The sequence below is a fragment of the Parus major genome, chromosome 6, assembly GCF_001522545.3.
Source record: "Parus major isolate Abel chromosome 6, Parus_major1.1, whole genome shotgun sequence".
Taxonomy (NCBI): Eukaryota; Metazoa; Chordata; class Aves; order Passeriformes; family Paridae; genus Parus; species Parus major.
Window position 1 is genome coordinate 7607762 of NC_031775.1, and position 17220 is coordinate 7624981.

General features: G+C 35.7%; 1 protein-coding gene across 2 annotated transcripts in view; it reads left to right on the forward strand.

The window, feature by feature from the left end:
• BMPR1A (bone morphogenetic protein receptor type 1A) overlaps positions 1–16115 on the forward strand; it is a 73536-nt gene extending 57421 nt beyond the window's left edge. For both annotated transcript variants that reach the window (XM_015633015.3, XM_015633016.3), the window contains exons 4-13: positions 2878–3040; positions 4352–4454; positions 4945–5044; positions 5840–5939; positions 6729–6873; positions 7858–8050; positions 8447–8744; positions 9238–9413; positions 9933–10063; positions 11115–16115. In XM_015633015.3, coding sequence (XP_015488501.1) covers positions 2878–3040; positions 4352–4454; positions 4945–5044; positions 5840–5939; positions 6729–6873; positions 7858–8050; positions 8447–8744; positions 9238–9413; positions 9933–10063; positions 11115–11240 — 1535 coding nt within the window. In that variant the 3' untranslated portion in view covers positions 11241–16115. The remainder of the gene's footprint in view (positions 1–2877; positions 3041–4351; positions 4455–4944; positions 5045–5839; positions 5940–6728; positions 6874–7857; positions 8051–8446; positions 8745–9237; positions 9414–9932; positions 10064–11114) is intronic.
• Positions 16116–17220: the final 1105 nt, after the last annotated feature.

Consider the following 17220-nt stretch of genomic DNA (forward strand, 5'->3'; position numbering starts at 1 on the left):
AAAAACAACAATGAAGCATCCTGTGAGTTCAGAGCCTTCATTTGCCCTCTTTACATCTCAGGTGGATGGAAGCCAAGTCTTTCCACGCTTAACTCCCATCCCCATACCTAGCAACTTTAAGATGGATACTAATCTGCCTTGAAATGCTGAGGATGTATTGCAGTACTGCTGTATAGGATACAGTTGGGTATCCTAGTTGGAGGCAATTAAAAACTGGTTCCTGAAGTAATCCCAAGCATCCTCAAAATTTTCCTGTTCTCTTCCCTGGATGCTCAAACTTCTGTCCAAGAAGAGTTCTGCTTACAGTCTTAGAAAATAAAAATGCAAGTGATTTTTTTTCCCCCTGTTCTTTTTGCAGTTCAGGTATTACCTGTAAGATGAAAGCAGGCCACTATGGTGTTTCACATAATAAAAATAATAAAATTTTATTCTGTTCTTGCTTTGAATAAAAATCTTTGCCTACAGAAACTGAACAAAAGACAAAGATGCTGTTTCTTTGAGAATACAGTTATCTGGTTTGGATTTTATATGGTATGTGCTTTTCATAAATCTTGTAATGCAATCCATCTTAATAAATGAAGAGGGAAAATGTATTTCATGTCACTTTTAGTATAAAAGCTTGGTATATCTGTAGTCATGCTTCAGTGTTAGTTTACAGAGACTTACACTGTTGTAAGAGATGCCAGACATATACAAAAATGTTCTTTCTGTTCTGAGCTAGAAGCCATGCTTAAGGGTTCTTTGGATTTCTCCTCTAATGAACTGAAAAAACATTGCCTTCAGAGATCAGGCTTGGAAAATGGATGAGTGACTTAAGACACTGATCATAAAGTACCATAAAGACTTTTAACATGTGGAATGTCCCTGAAGATAAGAGGGGCTTTATAACATCAATTGGGAAAGATACTGTAGTCATTCAGCAAAATAAGAGAGACAGATAATATTTGTACATATGCAGTGGCTTTTCCTTTAAATATGAAGCAGAATTACCTGTTCTCTGAGCAGGTAAGGATCTCTTAAATGCGAATACAGAATGTTGTGTAATGTCTCTAGCACAGTATTAAAATTACCTTTCAGTTTATGCTGGGAAGAAATATGTAGAAGGAGAGGGGGTGGATGGAGGAGCTGTTCCAATTCTGCAGGATTCCTCTTTGTAAAATCAGAAATACTTACAACCTACTATTATTCTAGCACTGGAACTTGTTTCATGTGAACAGTCTGTATAGATCAGGACTATTTAACTTGGGCATTACTGAAATACTCTTTGAAAACCATATATTAATATAATATATATATAAAGATTAAACATGTGATTTCAGTGTTTAGTTAATTACATCATCAAGTAGTATAGCGTCACCAGATGCCTAAAACAGTTTAGTTAGTGTTTAGTTAAATAGTGTATTTCTTGGGATATTCTCTTAGTTGTATCCAGAAGAAGCACAGTTGCATTACTTCGCTGTGTTGGACAGTGCACTAGGTGTGCTGTATTAACCAGATGAGGAAATCTGCAAGTAAGTCTGCTATTTTCAGTACAGTAGGATCAAATTTTACAAATAAATTGGCAGTTGTCTGAATGACATAGTGGATACTACAGTAGAGTTTTGCAGTGGGCTGTATCTGCACAAGGTTTTAATCAAGTTTTTCTGGACATGTTTCAAGCAAGGTACAACAGAACATTAATATTCTCATCATTCTACAGCTCATGTTTGCTAGGTTTGACAGCAAGCCCAAGAATCTGTTCCAAGAGTCTGAGTTTCCTGGTCAGGTGTCTTTTTCCTTAGAAAAACTGAAATTTTTATTCTGACCTCCATTTTTTTACTAATAACTGAATTTGTAAAAGTTCCTGCTGGTCCTGACTTGGCTGATGGTTTATCTTGCCAACACTGAACTTCCCACAGAGCCTTTTTGTAATCTGCATCAGTTTGTTCACAGCTTTCTATCTGTATTTGGTTCATACCTTGAGGATTTAGAGGCAAGGTGGTAGACAGAAAGAGATTTCCTGTTGCTAAAATTGTGTATGATAAAGCTGAAGGAGATGGGTAAAGGTGTTCTCATCTCAGATAGTAATCACATAGCATATTTCAAATGAGACAGATAATGGTCATCATTTTTGTTCTGGATGTTCTTCACATAGAAGAAAACAGATGGATATTTTCTTGTGAATGCCTACATTCACAAAAGCACTTTAGTATTATGAACAAGATCAAATTATGTTTAACTCTGCTACTGTTGAGAAACTGAGGGCTACTTGGAACATGATTGTAGCCCTGTTTCTATTCTGTGAAAGCTTGTTTGGATGGATGTTCATGTCATTTACTGAAATTTAATTTGCAAACAAGATTGAGTTTAGCTGTGTTTTGAAGTACTAATGCATACAGAGATCAAAAAACCCAGAGATTTTGGAGTTATTATATGCTCTTCCATGAGACTGTGAATCTATAAAAAATTACTTCAGAAAATTAAAAAAATTGCATATTAAGTATGTTCAATCATGCATAAAATTATTCTTGTTGTGGTTATCAAGCCCTCAGCATTTTGGTTTTCTAAAGCACACGAATGAGAGAAGCTTTCTTCAGAAAATTCTAACCAGCTACACCACTGCTCTTCTGCCCTGCCTCGAAAAGAGAAAAGATCTTTCTGTTTATATTGATTATGGTTGGGAGATCTGCTGTTAAGGTACAAAATGTGTCAGCTAGGTATTTCTAAAATAAAATTATTAACTCAATTAACTCAAATTTCTGCCATAATCTTGGGAGAGGAGATTGCCTTGCATACTTCAATTATTAATATAATTATTGTTGTCATGTTTTGCCTGTAAAACTCTCAAACAGTTGTCAAAGAGATGCAAAGTTGGGTTTTTTTTGTTTTTGTGTCCAGGTCAAAAGCTGGACAGCATGCTTCATGGTACAGGAATGAAGACAAATTCTGAGCAAAAGAAACAAGCAAATGGAGTAACACTTGCTCCAGAGGACACCTTACCTTTTCTTAAATGCTACTGCTCAGGACATTGTCCAGATGATGCTATTAACAACACATGCATGTAAGTGTTGCATTCAGGAGAGAGAAGCTCTTTGAAGAATATAATTTTGGGTTTTGAGAGACCAAACTACCTCTGGAGTCTGACCAATGTTCTCTCAGGTGATCTGACCATAATTGATAACTTTCTGTGAGTGCTATAAAACCCATGGTCATCCCTGTTTTCACCACACCTTAGAACAATTTACAACTGATCATTTTAAGCCCAGCAACTGCTTTGAAGGACAGAGGTTTTAAGTAACCCTGTGGTATTTTATAGCTGTGTGAGTATTAAGTGACCCAAATGTAAGCCTTCTGACATGACCACCTGTTTGCTTATTTCTTCACCTAGTAGTCAAAAAGGTAGTGTAATGTAAACAGCATAGCCATTTACCGGGAATTCTTCTTGTTACATGTTCAGTAGTTACTGATTTTGAAGGAAAGGCAGGGGAAAATAATGAAAAGCCTGTGGACATGTAGAGACAGGAGGGAAGTTGTATCTTTGTTAGGTATAAGAAGCCTAACAGACTTGTGCACAGGTTATGTGCTTGCTTAAGGTAGTTTTTTTTTCTTCATGTCCTAAAAATCCTTGTTTTTCTTTTTTTTTCCTCACCGTTTGCAATTCCATGTTCAAGGCTCTTCTGTTTTCTTCCTTAAGAATTAATATACACAGCTGAAAACATATAACTTGTTCCTGTACTTCGAGTCTTCACTTTAACATAGGTTTCAGTCTCTCTAAGGTGTCACTAGGCAGGTTTTGTGAAACCAAAAGAGGTAGAATAAACACTCCTGTCTTTTTAAATGTAAACACAGGCAGTAACTTACAAACAGTTTTGAACTGAGAAAATATTCCAGTATTTTGTCTTTCAAGCCTCTTAGTATTTATTTATTGGTTTTTATTGCCCTCTAGTGTGTGCAGTCTGTATAGACCTTATTAATTTTTGTCTGACCTAGCAACTGGTAGGTCATTATGCTGATAATGAAGCTATTAATGAAAAACACACAGGGTTTATGTGCAGGGTTCCTTATTGGCATTATGGTTTCCACACCTGCATTTCTTGGAATTAATGTAAGTAGATTTTTGGCAAACAAAATTATTTCTAAATTTGTTTTCCTTAGATATCTATGTTGAGGGAATGAATGAGTATTTGTGAGAAAGCATCCCTATAGTGTTCTAATTGGGGGTCTTTTATTCTCAAACTGGATGGTAACCACTGTATTAAAAAAGTTTTAATGAAGTTTTCATTCTAGAATTCTTAATGAGTTCATGGTCAACTAATGCTGACTATTAAATGACAAACATGCTGGTAAAGCACATGTGATATGTTTATTGCAGAACTAATGGGCATTGCTTTGCTATCATTGAGGAGGATGAACATGGAGAACCCACACTTGCTTCTGGCTGCATGAAGTATGAAGGTTCAGACTTCCAGTGCAAGGTGAAAAAATGAGATTTATACCAGTGCCTTGCTTTATTTCATTTTTATGCCCTCCCTTTTTTATACAGCATTCTGAAGCTGTTTCTAAAGCAAATACTGCTGCCGTGATGAGTATAAAAGGAAAACTTCTAAAGGGATTGGGTTTTTTGTCGTAAGTTCAGTATATATTTAACATATGGTTAACAGGTTTTAACTAAGCTCAAGACTTTTCCCCTGTATAAAATAGCAACTTGAGCACAAATTGTCTATTTCTGTGTAACAAGTGAAAAACAGTCCATGAAATACAAAAAAATGACAGATCAAATGTAGGCACTCAGAGATTAGATGATGTCTGCCACTGCAGAATGATCTCATCCATTAAATGGTGTGGTTGAGGTGCCTTGTAAATAAAATAGCTTACATTTTTCTCTGTGCTATGTTGTAACTGTAGCATCTCCTGTCCCTGTCTTAGCTTCAAAATCTAAATGTTCACGGAATTCTCCTTCAACAGGACTCACCTAAAGCGCAGTTACGTCGAACAATTGAATGCTGTCGTACTGATTTCTGCAATCAGGATTTGCAGCCAACATTACCACCTCTTGATAGTACAGGTAAACACCTCCTGTATGTTCACTCTGCTAAGAAATGCTGTATAGGTTCTGTTCTTCCTGATCAATAGTAGAAATAAGGAGAAAATGTAATTACAGTATTGCACAGATATGGTTTTTTCCTTACTAAGTAATTTTTATATGAAGATCTGTACTACACTTCCTTTTCTGTTTTCAGTTTTCACTTTTTGCCAACTCCACTTTCAAGTTAATCTTTATCACTCATATTTTTATTCTTGTTTTTAGTGTGCTCATATCTTGATCTGAATGTGATATTTTGATCTGTTTTTATTCTGTTTCCACAGTCTGATATCTTTTTTCTTAATTTCTGCTGTGCTTTTACCATTATGAATGCCATCATAAAAAAAGTATTTGGACCTTGTTAACCCCTTTTTGTTGCAAATTCATTCTCTTCTTTCTGTTGTTCCCAGCAAAAATAGTTTGTTTGCATGTGCTTATTCATTCATTGTAGGCAAGTCATACTGGTTTAACTGTTGCTTTATATCTTCTCAGGATCTTACTGCTCTCAATCCTTAATTTCTGTTTCTAACTAGGAAGAGTCAAACAAAACCAACAGCTCCAAAATCTCAAGCTAAATCTTTCTTCTTCTTTTTTTTTTTTTTTTTTTTGGTCATCCAAATAAATTTATTTTTGCTTTTGTGGTATAAAAACTTACTCTGATACACAGTATATGAAACCATACCTAAATAAACTGTTTACAATATATGTTTAATTAATAGACTATGGAAACTCTTTTTTTTTTTCTTTCTATTTTTTCCTTTTTTTTTTGTCAAATAGATGGACTTTTTGATGGCAGCATTCGTTGGATGGCAGTGTTGATTTCTATGGCAGTCTGCATAATTGTCATGGTCATCTTACTTAGCTGCTTTTGTTACAAGTAAGAAAGCACTTTCTTTACTGGCAACATTTTTAATTTTGAAAATTAGTGTAAACAGTTATTTTCCAAATGTACTCAGTTAGTCATATGTAGATTGGAAACAGTTGTAACTTAATTTCACATTTCTGTGGATAGCAGTCTCCATCACTAGATAAAATGAAATGTTCATGGCAGAGAATTTAAGTGAATTTGATCCTTTCCTCTGGCTACAAAATATTTACAGTTTTGTAAGCTACACATAACTTCAATGCTATAGCAGCTGGTAAGCAGGAATATCTTCATGCTTTTTATGCTCTTGGTCTTCAGTCACTTTCAGTAGTTAAATTTTATCTGCTTCATTTTCTTTCAAAACTAAGTAATTGTCCAGCTGAGTTATGGCAGTTTGATCAGGTGCTTCTGTCAGCCCCAGCCCTGTGCTGGAGATGATCACTGTTCTAGCAGTTTCCAAGGTTTGTGTCAGCCTCAGCTGCTGTGGTTCAAGGTTCTGTCTGTTTAACACAGAATCAGCAATATTGTGCCGATAACTCTGGCTGAGAGCTGAGTATCAAAAATGCTGGGTTTCCACCTGACTGATAATCAGCTGACGCACCTGGACATGCATAGCAACAGCTTCTTAACATTCAAAAGCTATGTAAGTTACATTTCAGGAAAAGAAAAAACACGGTAAAATCTGCTTCTCTGTTTTTCCTTTTGAGAAAATGTCTGTCTTCAAATAGCTCTTCCAGTAGATCAGTTTGTTACATATTTTAAGTGTTTTGGAGTTCAGCTTAACTTCTGTTACTTTTGCAGGCATTACTATAAGTCGATGGCAAAGAGGCACTGTTATAATCGTGACCTGGAACAAGATGAAGCATTTATTCCAGCTGGGGAGTCATTAAAAGACCTTATTGACCAGTCACAGAGTTCTGGGAGTGGATCAGGACTACCACTGTTGGTAAGTCCTAAACTTAAGATTTCTCTTCACTGAATTGCTCTCCATCACATACAAAGTTTGTTTTGGATCTAATGCCTAGAACAAAGTAGTTTGTTCATACAAAATGCTTATTATTTTATATGCCATTATGATGAAAGGTGAATTACAAACTTCACATAATGAATTAAAACCAAGTATGAAGATATATTACAAAATCTGTTGTTACAAAAATGTTATAAGCAGAAAACTTAGAGCCTGCATCTATTAAGATAAAAATACAAGTAATGGCTAATATAAGTATCAAGTTGAGTGAACTCAGGCATTTTATTTTCTTACTATCCACTGACCATTAAAATAGAAAAGCCAGAGAGAGGCTTCTTACAAGGGCATGTAGAGATAGGACAAAGGGAAACAACTTTTAACTGAAAGTAGGTTTAGATGGGATATTAGGAAGAAATTCTTCACTGAGGTCATTGAGGCACTGGAACAGCTTGCCCACAGAAGCTGTGGATGCTCCATCCATGCCAGTGTTCAAGTCCAGTCTGGATGGGGCTTTTGAGCAGCCTCATGTAGTGGAAGGTGTCCTCACCCATGACAGAGGAGTTGGAAGTAGATGATCTTCAGTGTCCTTTCCAACTCAAACCATTTTGTGATAATTATTCATAATTTTGTTCATTCACCATCCTATATAATACTTGCATAAAAATTAGCCAGTGACACAGATGGCTATTTATAAATGAGAAATAAAATGCAAGAGAACAATACCCTTCAATTAGAAGTTGAGTTGACTTACATCTTTTCACGTTTTTTTGCACCTTGCACGCAGCAATAATGAGTCCAAAATTGGAATGTAAAAACTTTTGTGGAACAAATTTTACAATGGAATCAAACTTTAAAGTAATCCAAGCTTGACAAGCAGCCTGGTTAACTGCTTTGTTTCCCTCCTCCATCTTACACCCTCTTGTTTCTTATATTTTCTTCTAATTTATTTTTTGTCTTCCTTAGGTTCAGCGCACTATTGCCAAACAAATTCAGATGGTGAGGCAGGTTGGAAAAGGGCGATATGGTGAAGTGTGGATGGGCAAATGGAGGGGTGAAAAAGTGGCAGTGAAAGTGTTTTTTACCACAGAAGAAGCCAGCTGGTTCCGAGAAACAGAGATTTACCAAACTGTTCTCATGCGACATGAAAACATCCTCGGTAAGGCAGCAGAACAGTGCTCAGCTGCTGGAGGGGGGCATGAGGGAGGAGGAGAAGGATCTGGAGCTCTTAGTGGGTGGCTCAAGGGCTTCTAAGGCAGCTTCTCTGGAATAACCAGATGGATTTCTCTTAATGTGTGCTATTAAAATGCTATTGAAAGGGTGGAATCTTGCTGCTCCTGGTTGGAAACGTGTCTGCAATCTCTTAGCTGGAAGGCTGGACTGGTAACCTCACATACAGTTAGAATCAGAGCTTCTACATAGTTAGTTTTCATAAGGGGAACACATACCTTCTGCTACAGTACGAGAAAGTACAGCTTTAGGAATTATCACTAAATCTACTACACAAAAATTTTCTGTACAACTAAATACATAACTTGGTTTATACATTTCATAGGTTTCATAGCAGCAGATATTAAAGGCACTGGCTCCTGGACACAGCTTTACTTGATCACAGATTATCATGAAAACGGATCATTGTATGATTTTCTGAAGTGCACTACGCTGGACAACAGGGCTCTGCTCAAACTGGCCTATTCTGCTGCGTGTGGCCTGTGCCACCTGCACACGGAAATCTATGGGACACAAGGCAAGCCTGCGATTGCACACAGGGACCTGAAGAGTAAAAACATCTTGATAAAGAAAAATGGAACCTGCTGCATTGCAGACTTGGGTCTTGCAGTCAAGTTTAACAGGTAGAAAATCCTCTGTTGTGAGAAAACTTGCATGTAATTTTTTTATTTAATGCACCAGATACCCAGTTTAAAAAGGCAGATGAAATGATTTGGTTGTGTGCTTTTGGGGTTTCTTTTTTTTTAGTTTTGAGAGAAAAATGTAGTTCTTGAATGCTGGTAGACATCATGATGAAAATAGGTTGTTAAGAAATAATGAAAATACTCTTCTTATGGAAAATAAAAATTTTGTAGAGGAAATGGAGACTGATTTTTTTATTCAAAGCTAGCCTTTCGTAGTAATTGCAGTCATGTAAATTTTTTCATAGAAAATTTGAGCAGCAAATAGGCAGTTGAAACTTAATGGGAAATGTGATACTTTAATAGTATTATTAAATACTTTTGTTAGTTTAAGTTCTGTGGAGACAGAGAATTGTCTTTTTAGTGGTTGTGCCATATAGGAATTCATACCTTGTAACAGTCCACAATTCAGTAACTTGCTAATGTTTTCACATAGTGACACAAATGAAGTTGACGTTCCCTTGAACACTAGAGTGGGAACAAAACGTTACATGGCTCCAGAAGTCCTGGATGAAAGCCTGAATAAAAACCATTTCCAGCCGTACATCATGGCTGACATCTACAGTTTTGGGCTGATCATCTGGGAGATGGCTCGGCGCTGTGTCACAGGAGGTAAACTTTTAAATATTCTGTATAAAATCTACCGTGTCCTCCTCTCATTCTAGCAATGTTTCACCAGGAAATAATAAAATTAGCTTGCTGTGTCATCAGACTTGTATTCTTTAAAAGCAGTACTAATAGTCTGACACATATTTTTGTGACTCATCCTTTCATTTCTTTTACTCTTGTTCTGTATCCTTATGCATCTTCACCTGTATTCTTCTTCCATCTTATGTTTATCTATGCTTCTTTGTAGCAAATAGTAGATCAGAAAGAGCCAAATTCAGCATTTGGTAACAAAATCAAAGGCACTACAAGGAATGAACATAGCTACTAAAGTTAATAATCATAATATTTTGCTTTTATGGTAAATTATTGTAGTGAAATTTTCAGATTTTTACCACAGAAAAACCATCTGGTGAGTTCTACTTGGCACAAAGTTAATTTTTTGTTCCTAGCTAAGGAAATCCAAGAGTACATATATAGATTTATTTATTTTAATTGTTCCTAATCTTTCACAATTATCTCCAGGTATTGTTGAAGAGTATCAGTTGCCATATTATGACATGGTGCCAAATGATCCATCCTATGAGGACATGAGAGAAGTGGTGTGTGTCAAACGCCTGCGCCCAGTGGTATCAAACAGATGGAACAGTGATGAAGTGAGTGTGCTGAGAGGAAAAGCTACTTCAGTTTGTTCATTATATGTAAAGTAGGGACTGCATTCACACATTCTGATGGTTTGAAACCTGATAGCAATAATAGGAGAGAGACATGTATAAGATCAATTCAAAATACTGGATTTTTTATGTATCTTTTCTATGATCTCAGGGGAAGATGCCCTTAAGCATCATGCAAGTGTGTGAATACTACTCTACTTGAGATCATGTATTTTAGATAGTGGAACATATTCAGAGTTTTAATTGGAGCTAGAACTCAAATTAATTTTTAATTCGTTTTATTAGTCTTAATGGATATAGCTTATTGGTTTGTGGCATAAGATATTTCATGAAAGATGAAGCAGTTCCTTTGTGGGTTTCCTCTTTCCTTTTTTCCTGTTACATCCCGGAACAATCTGTGATATAACTAAAATACTCTCATTTATATGTGTTTTTAAAGGGCTGCAGCTTGAACACAGTAAATAAGATGTAACTATTTCAAACAGCTAGTTAAACATGCCATATCCATTCTTTCCCAAGTCCTTGACTTCTATGAATTCCCAGTTTTCTCTTTTTTTCTCTTTTTTTTTTTTTTTTTTTTTTTTTTTGACTGCTGAAAGAACTGTTGTCACATCTTCATTTTCCCTGGAAGAATTCTCTGTGGTTTTCCATCCATATATGTGGAGATTTTTCTGTTTATTGCTGCTATATTTGCACCACTGTTCTTGAGTTGTACAGAGAGGTTCTGGTAATGCATCATTGAGAGACTAAATCAACACTTGTGTTAGTTCCTGCTACTGTAGTACACTACTATGCAATGAGGGGGTGGGATAAGAAGGATTGGCATGTGGCTGTTGGGTTTGGGGCATTTTGGGGGTTTTTCCTTCAGTAGATCCCTTTATAATAGTTTTCTACCAACAATTTTGCAGAAAATTTGGAAATCGCACATTTTTGGACTTGAAAGTTCTATAATTTGAGCTTGACAGCAAACCAGAATTATAACTTTGGGTGTAGTGGTTGTTACAATAATGTGCCTTTGTTTTTCCTTCTGCAGTGTTTAAGAGCAATATTGAAGTTGATGTCTGAGTGCTGGGCTCATAATCCTGCCTCAAGGCTCACTGCCTTGAGGATCAAGAAGACACTTGCCAAGATGGTGGAATCACAAGATGTAAAGATTTGACATAGGAAATTGACTTTGGAGAGCAAAGCTGGACTCCCTAGATCTTTTCACTCAAATGTGGGTGAGGAAGATAAAAACAGAGAAGAGGAAATAACTGAGATTCAGTATATTTTCTCAGCACACTTCTGCAGGCTGCTAATGAAATCTTTCAGTACTTCATAGACCATGATACTGAGAGCCTCTATACACTACGTGCTACATATATGGACAGCCTTGAGACAATACACATTTTGTTTTGGTTTGAGCTGCATTGAGACTTCAATCATATTTAGTGAGTCTCCAGTAAAACTCTGGGTACTGAATTGAATGTTCAGATTACAGTGCTTTCTGTGAAAGCCTAACAAGCTATATGGATTCAACAGAGATGGAGAATATAAGCTTTTTATTTTTTTTTTTTTCCTTCTACCTGATAAAACCTAGTCAATCCATACCAAGTTTTTGTGAAACAGCCTGTAGGTTATGAATCTGTTTGTGATACTACTCAGTTTAACAGTTTTTTTTGCCTTTATGTGTGTGCCAGGATAGTTTTGCTGTCATTTGGATTATATAAGAAACCATTTAAATGAACAAAGTTCTATAGTCAGGGCTCTGTGCATTTTGTGGCTCCACAATCAGAGATTTGCTACAGAATCTTTTGCCATTATGTTATCTTCAGAAATCACGGTTTGAATTTTGTTTTCTGTTTTTTATGTGATCACAAGGAGAACTGCAAAAATGTGAACCGTTAATCAAGGAATGCCCACCTAAATCTGTAAGGAGCTTGAAGCAATCTTTTCTAGAGATGTAGGCTGCCTTGGTCATCTCACTTGCAGTCTGGAGAGTGCTCCATAATTGGATCCTTGAAATTTGTCATATTTTTTCACAGTGCCACATGCAACCAACATTTTTGCCATAGAATACTTTACATCTTAGCAGAAAGACCAGTGATGATGTGTTTTGCCTTCCTGCTGTGTTGGAACTCATTGATAGGTGTCTGTCATGCTCTGAGGTTCTTCCCATGAAGGGAGGGATTTGTCAGCTGTAGCAGTGTACTCTTTCATCATTTGACCAAGCTAGGCAGAAGGTGAGTTTGGAATGGCTTGAGAACAAGTCTGGTTTTCAGACACAAAAGAGGGAAGGCAGGAAGCTCTGGGTGCTCTGAAGATCAGAGAATGCCATAAAGGTCAAGACCAGGACAACTGAGTACATGAACTGTTAAAAATCAGATCCACATCATGCAGAAGATTTGGAGCTGGGTTGCTGTGATGGAGACACAGGAGGCCACATCTGTGGGCCACTTAGTGGAAGTGAAGATTTGAGACAAGGTAAATCAGTGGGTGTTGTACATTCTAGTTAAGTTAGGGAGGAATGGCATTGAAAATAATTCATGAACATACAGTAAGTTAGCACAATTGCAAAACTTGGTTTTATTGTGCCAATTCTTTCTCCAGGCAGCAACTGACAGAATGAGAGGACACAGTCTTAAGCTGCTCCAAGGGAAATATAGGTTGGATATTAGGAAAAAGTTTTTTACAGTAAGAGTAAAAAGTACTGGAATGGTCTGCCTGGGGAGGTGGTGGAGTCACCATCTCTGGATGTGTTTAAAAAAAGACTGGATGTGGCACTCGGTGCCATGGTTTAGTTGAGGTATTAGGGCATGAGTTGGACTCGATGATCCTGAAGGTCTCTTCCAACCTAGTCACTCTGTGTAACTGTTTGCCCTGCACAAGAAACTGAAGTTCCCCCATTTTCACCACTGACCCACACAAGCTGGATAGAAGCCAGAACCCTCCGTGAGGTACTGTAAAGTAGAATTATTAGTTTATAACTCCTTTGGCACTTCTACTTGGACGTTAGAAAATAGTACCATAACTCAAGTTGAAGCTTCAAAGCATGAATCATCTGAAGATTGAACACACAGTATTGAAACCATTGTATCTATTTGATAATTTAAGTGCCTATAGCTTTGTACTGTAAGTCTTGTTCTAGATAACTTTAAAAAGGGAAGTTATTTATACAGTGTGTTTTGTGCTTTAGTAAAAAAAAAAAACAAAACAAATACCTAGTCCTGTGTACATGTGTACAATTAGATATATGCGCACACACACGCCATAGCTGAGATTTGATGAAAAAAATTAAGAATATTATCAATATTGATGAAAAATGTTAAAACTTCAGATTGATTTATGCCAGATTATTTGTTGTCTTAAAATATTTACATGGAGATTGTTTTGATGTGTTTAAATTTCCCTTGAAAATACAACTGATAAAAAGCAATGTAACACAGAAGTAATGTGATCTGTGAACAATTGCAACCTTCTAGCATGTTATTTTTTTTATTTTAATCCTGTAGTTCCCATAATGTAAATGGTCAGGCAAAAGATTGCAGTATTTTTATTTTCTATTGTGATGTACAGACTTTATTTAACAGTTCTACATATTTTATAGAAAACTAGCTATTTCAAGGGACTTTTTTTTTTAATAAAGTCATTACTTTTGTTTAGTAATGCCTTTAAGTATTAATATGTATTCTGGCTGAGAAGTTCATAGGTGTGTCAACTTTAACTTATTTGAGAACAGCAACAGATATATGATATTGTGCCACAATCCTCATGATAAAGGCTTTTAAAAAAAAGTTTCTCCGTCCATTGCCAAGAAATGTATGATGATTTTGCAATTGTTAATCATGTCTTCATGCATGATTTTTGCACAGGTAGTTGGAAGATTTTTGGTATAAGCCAAAAAAAGTAAGGGATAAGCTTTTCTTCCTTCTCTAGAATTTTTATCAATAAGAAGGAAAAAATGTTTATGTAGGTACCCTGCTAGCTTAAACTTTAAAATCATGGAGAGCTGTTAAAATCATGGAGAGCTGCCTAAATTAACCCCATCCTATGCAGAATCTTGTTTCTTTTAGAATTTGCTACATCATCGTTAGCTATAAACATGTTTTGTGAATTTTTTTTAGTTCATTTTTTCCAAGTCTTCAGGAAGCCCCTTCTGGAAGTATGAATTTCAATAATCTGTTCATTTTCACTTTTTTCTTTTCCCCATTGTTTAGGTATTTTCAAGACAGCAATAGGATGGTTAGACACCTTAGAACCTAAATTGATTTACACATTAAGATAGAGGGAGCCAACTACTGCAAAGATGATTTTTTGAGAGGGGAAAAAAAAATAAATCTTTTTTGCCTTAAACCTAATTTATCAGCACTTCTGTTACTCTGTTCATACTCAAATGTATCATGCATGTGCAATTTTTGCTGTGCTAAAAAGGAGCTTCATTGATCCTGATACTCAACAAAATGTTAAAACTAAAGAATGTCTGTACTGATACTTAATCATTTGGGGGAAAAAGTGTTCTCAAAGCCAGCCCATTTTTACATAACTAAGCATAATTAATGCAGACTCCAAAGCTAAGTTGTTGCTTTATACAATCCTGTAGAGTTCAGAAGCCTTTAAGGTCAGAGAGGGTAATAGGATTCTTCTGTTGGACTGTGATAAATCTCATTTTGATGGTCAAAATTTTAAGGATCTATTATCAAAAAAAAAAATCCACCAAAACTGGCAAATGTGTTTTGTTTTTTGGGGTTTTTTTGATACAAAAATCAACTGTGTGGAAAATGGCTTGGGGATTATCAAGCCTGTGCCTTGGAAGTCCTTAAACACTCATATGGAGGGATTTTTTATGCTTATTTAACCTGTTTCATGTGATTTTAGATAGACGTAATTGGAGTCACTTCATAATTATGGTTACAGCAACTCAAAGGAAAATTTTTGTGTTCCTGGTTAACTTGTAAATTCCATCAGAAATGTGGGTATTCCTACAGAGAAAAATAGGCTTACATTCTGAGTTTATTCAGAGTTTTACTTAATGTATTTATTCCTCAAGAAACAGTTTTCCCAATATCCATCACTTTTTCCCAATTATTTTCTTAATTAGCCTTTTTTGAGGTCTTGAATGAAATATAAAATTAATATTAAAGTTACCTCCATAGTAGTCTAGAATCAAATTTTAGATCTTGATCTAAATGACCATTTGAATGTGTTTATAAAACAAATTATTTGGATACATTTCATCTGCTCTGTCTTAACAGACTTTATTTTAATGGTCTAAAAGTGTTTGAAGAGCAGAGACATAAAGTTAAAAAACATTCTTTTGCTATTGCAGATATTTTTAAAGGGAAGTTACATACTTGTCTTCTGCGAAATATAAGAATGGTTTAGCCTTTCCTCACTCTCCTGACAGTGCCTCTGAATTAAGTCTTTATCCTGTGCCCACAATCTTTATTCCAAGTAGGGGTGATGTCTAAAAGCAGCTGGCAGTGTTGCACAGTACAGTGCTTTATGGAACCATGGTGCTCAGACTTGGCTGTACAGCAGAAGTAGAGGGCACATTACTTCTGTTTTTTGGACAAATCTAATGTAATTGTTGCTTTGTGATACTTTACTGTTTAATGCAATTATAGAAGCCCACATCATGTAGTGACATTTGTGCTCTGACATGACATGCCCAAAATGAAATGTACTATATTGTATACAAGAAGAATAAATAACATTGTAGTTAACCTAGAGAAGATGTAAATAAAATATGAAAGAAGAGTGGAACAAGACAAATGGTCACACTCTTGTGTGTGTTATATGCCAGAAGTGTAGAATACTACTTTAAAAATGTAACACACTAATGTATTTTGTACAGCATCTGCTTTAGAAGGTGCCTTATTGAGTTTACCATGATTTGCTTGTTCTGTACACAGATTATGTCCAATGTATCATTTTTAAGTAAATAACCTTATTTTAGTACACATTAGTAATGTGTTTTGTTACTATAAGATTTTGCCTGAAAAATGTAATGACTTGGAAATAATACTGTAACTAAATAATTCCCTACTTTTTCATACCTCGTTTATCGTTTTTTTCCCCTCACAGCCTCTGAGTAAGTTGTTAATTACTGCTTTTATTGTTCAATGATACTGAAAATTACTTGGTGCTCTTTTTTTCTCACACAAAATTTAAATTTGGGTGCAACAATTAGAAACAATGTTTCCTTCTCCTGATTTTTATCCCTGTGTTACAGCAGAGCCCAAGAGCGAGTCAAAATCAAATAATACTTTCATTTGAACATATACAAGTTCACTACATGTTGGTTTTATCCATATAAATTTGCCTCAAGCCTATCAGGTAAAAAGAGAAAAAATAAAGGGATGGGGAAGGTTGTAATTGCTTTTCGTTCCCTCTGTATAGAATGTTCATACTGTGTAATAGTATCCAAATTAGGAGATTTGAGTTTAATATGTGTATATACTGCTTGTTGCAAAAATATGCAGATGCTTCTGTATATCCTGCTAAATTTACTCTGGTTTTTATGATTCAAGCAAATGAAGACCAGTCAAGGGGATATCTCACCTGTGAGTACTATAAAGAAAGTGTCAGAATTTGTTTTCTCATTGCAGAAATGTATTGGCTTCTACTCTCCATAGATTTCACCTTTAGTTTACAAGGAGAAATAAGTTAGATTAGTTTCTATTTTCTTTTTGCATTTAATCAGGAATAATCTTATATTTAAATACATATTTTTTACAGTAGGTAGAAAAGTTTGATATCTGAACATCATAAAAACTGTTACCAGTATACTATAATTACAAGCCTTGATTTGTTTTCCCTATACAGTCAAGTTAGATTCTTGCAGTATAGTTCTGGCAAGTGCAGTGGAAAGATTAGTGATGTAGTTTCAAACATTTCTTAACACATTGTACCAGGAAATAAGACTGCCTGAAGATTTGGTCTCCTTAAATTAGTATCTTGGCAAAGTAAACGTTTTTCCTGTGGTTGTGGCTATTACGTTGCTTGTAGAATGGAATGTCTTCACTGATTGCAGTGGTCGTGGTTGGATTTAAAACTTGGATTTCATGTTAGCCTTGCAGGAGGACATAATGAAAATTGTGGCCAAGTGTTTTGCACCTGTCTGTGTTTTCAGGAGCAGCCTTTTCTCTCGCTCTTGTTTC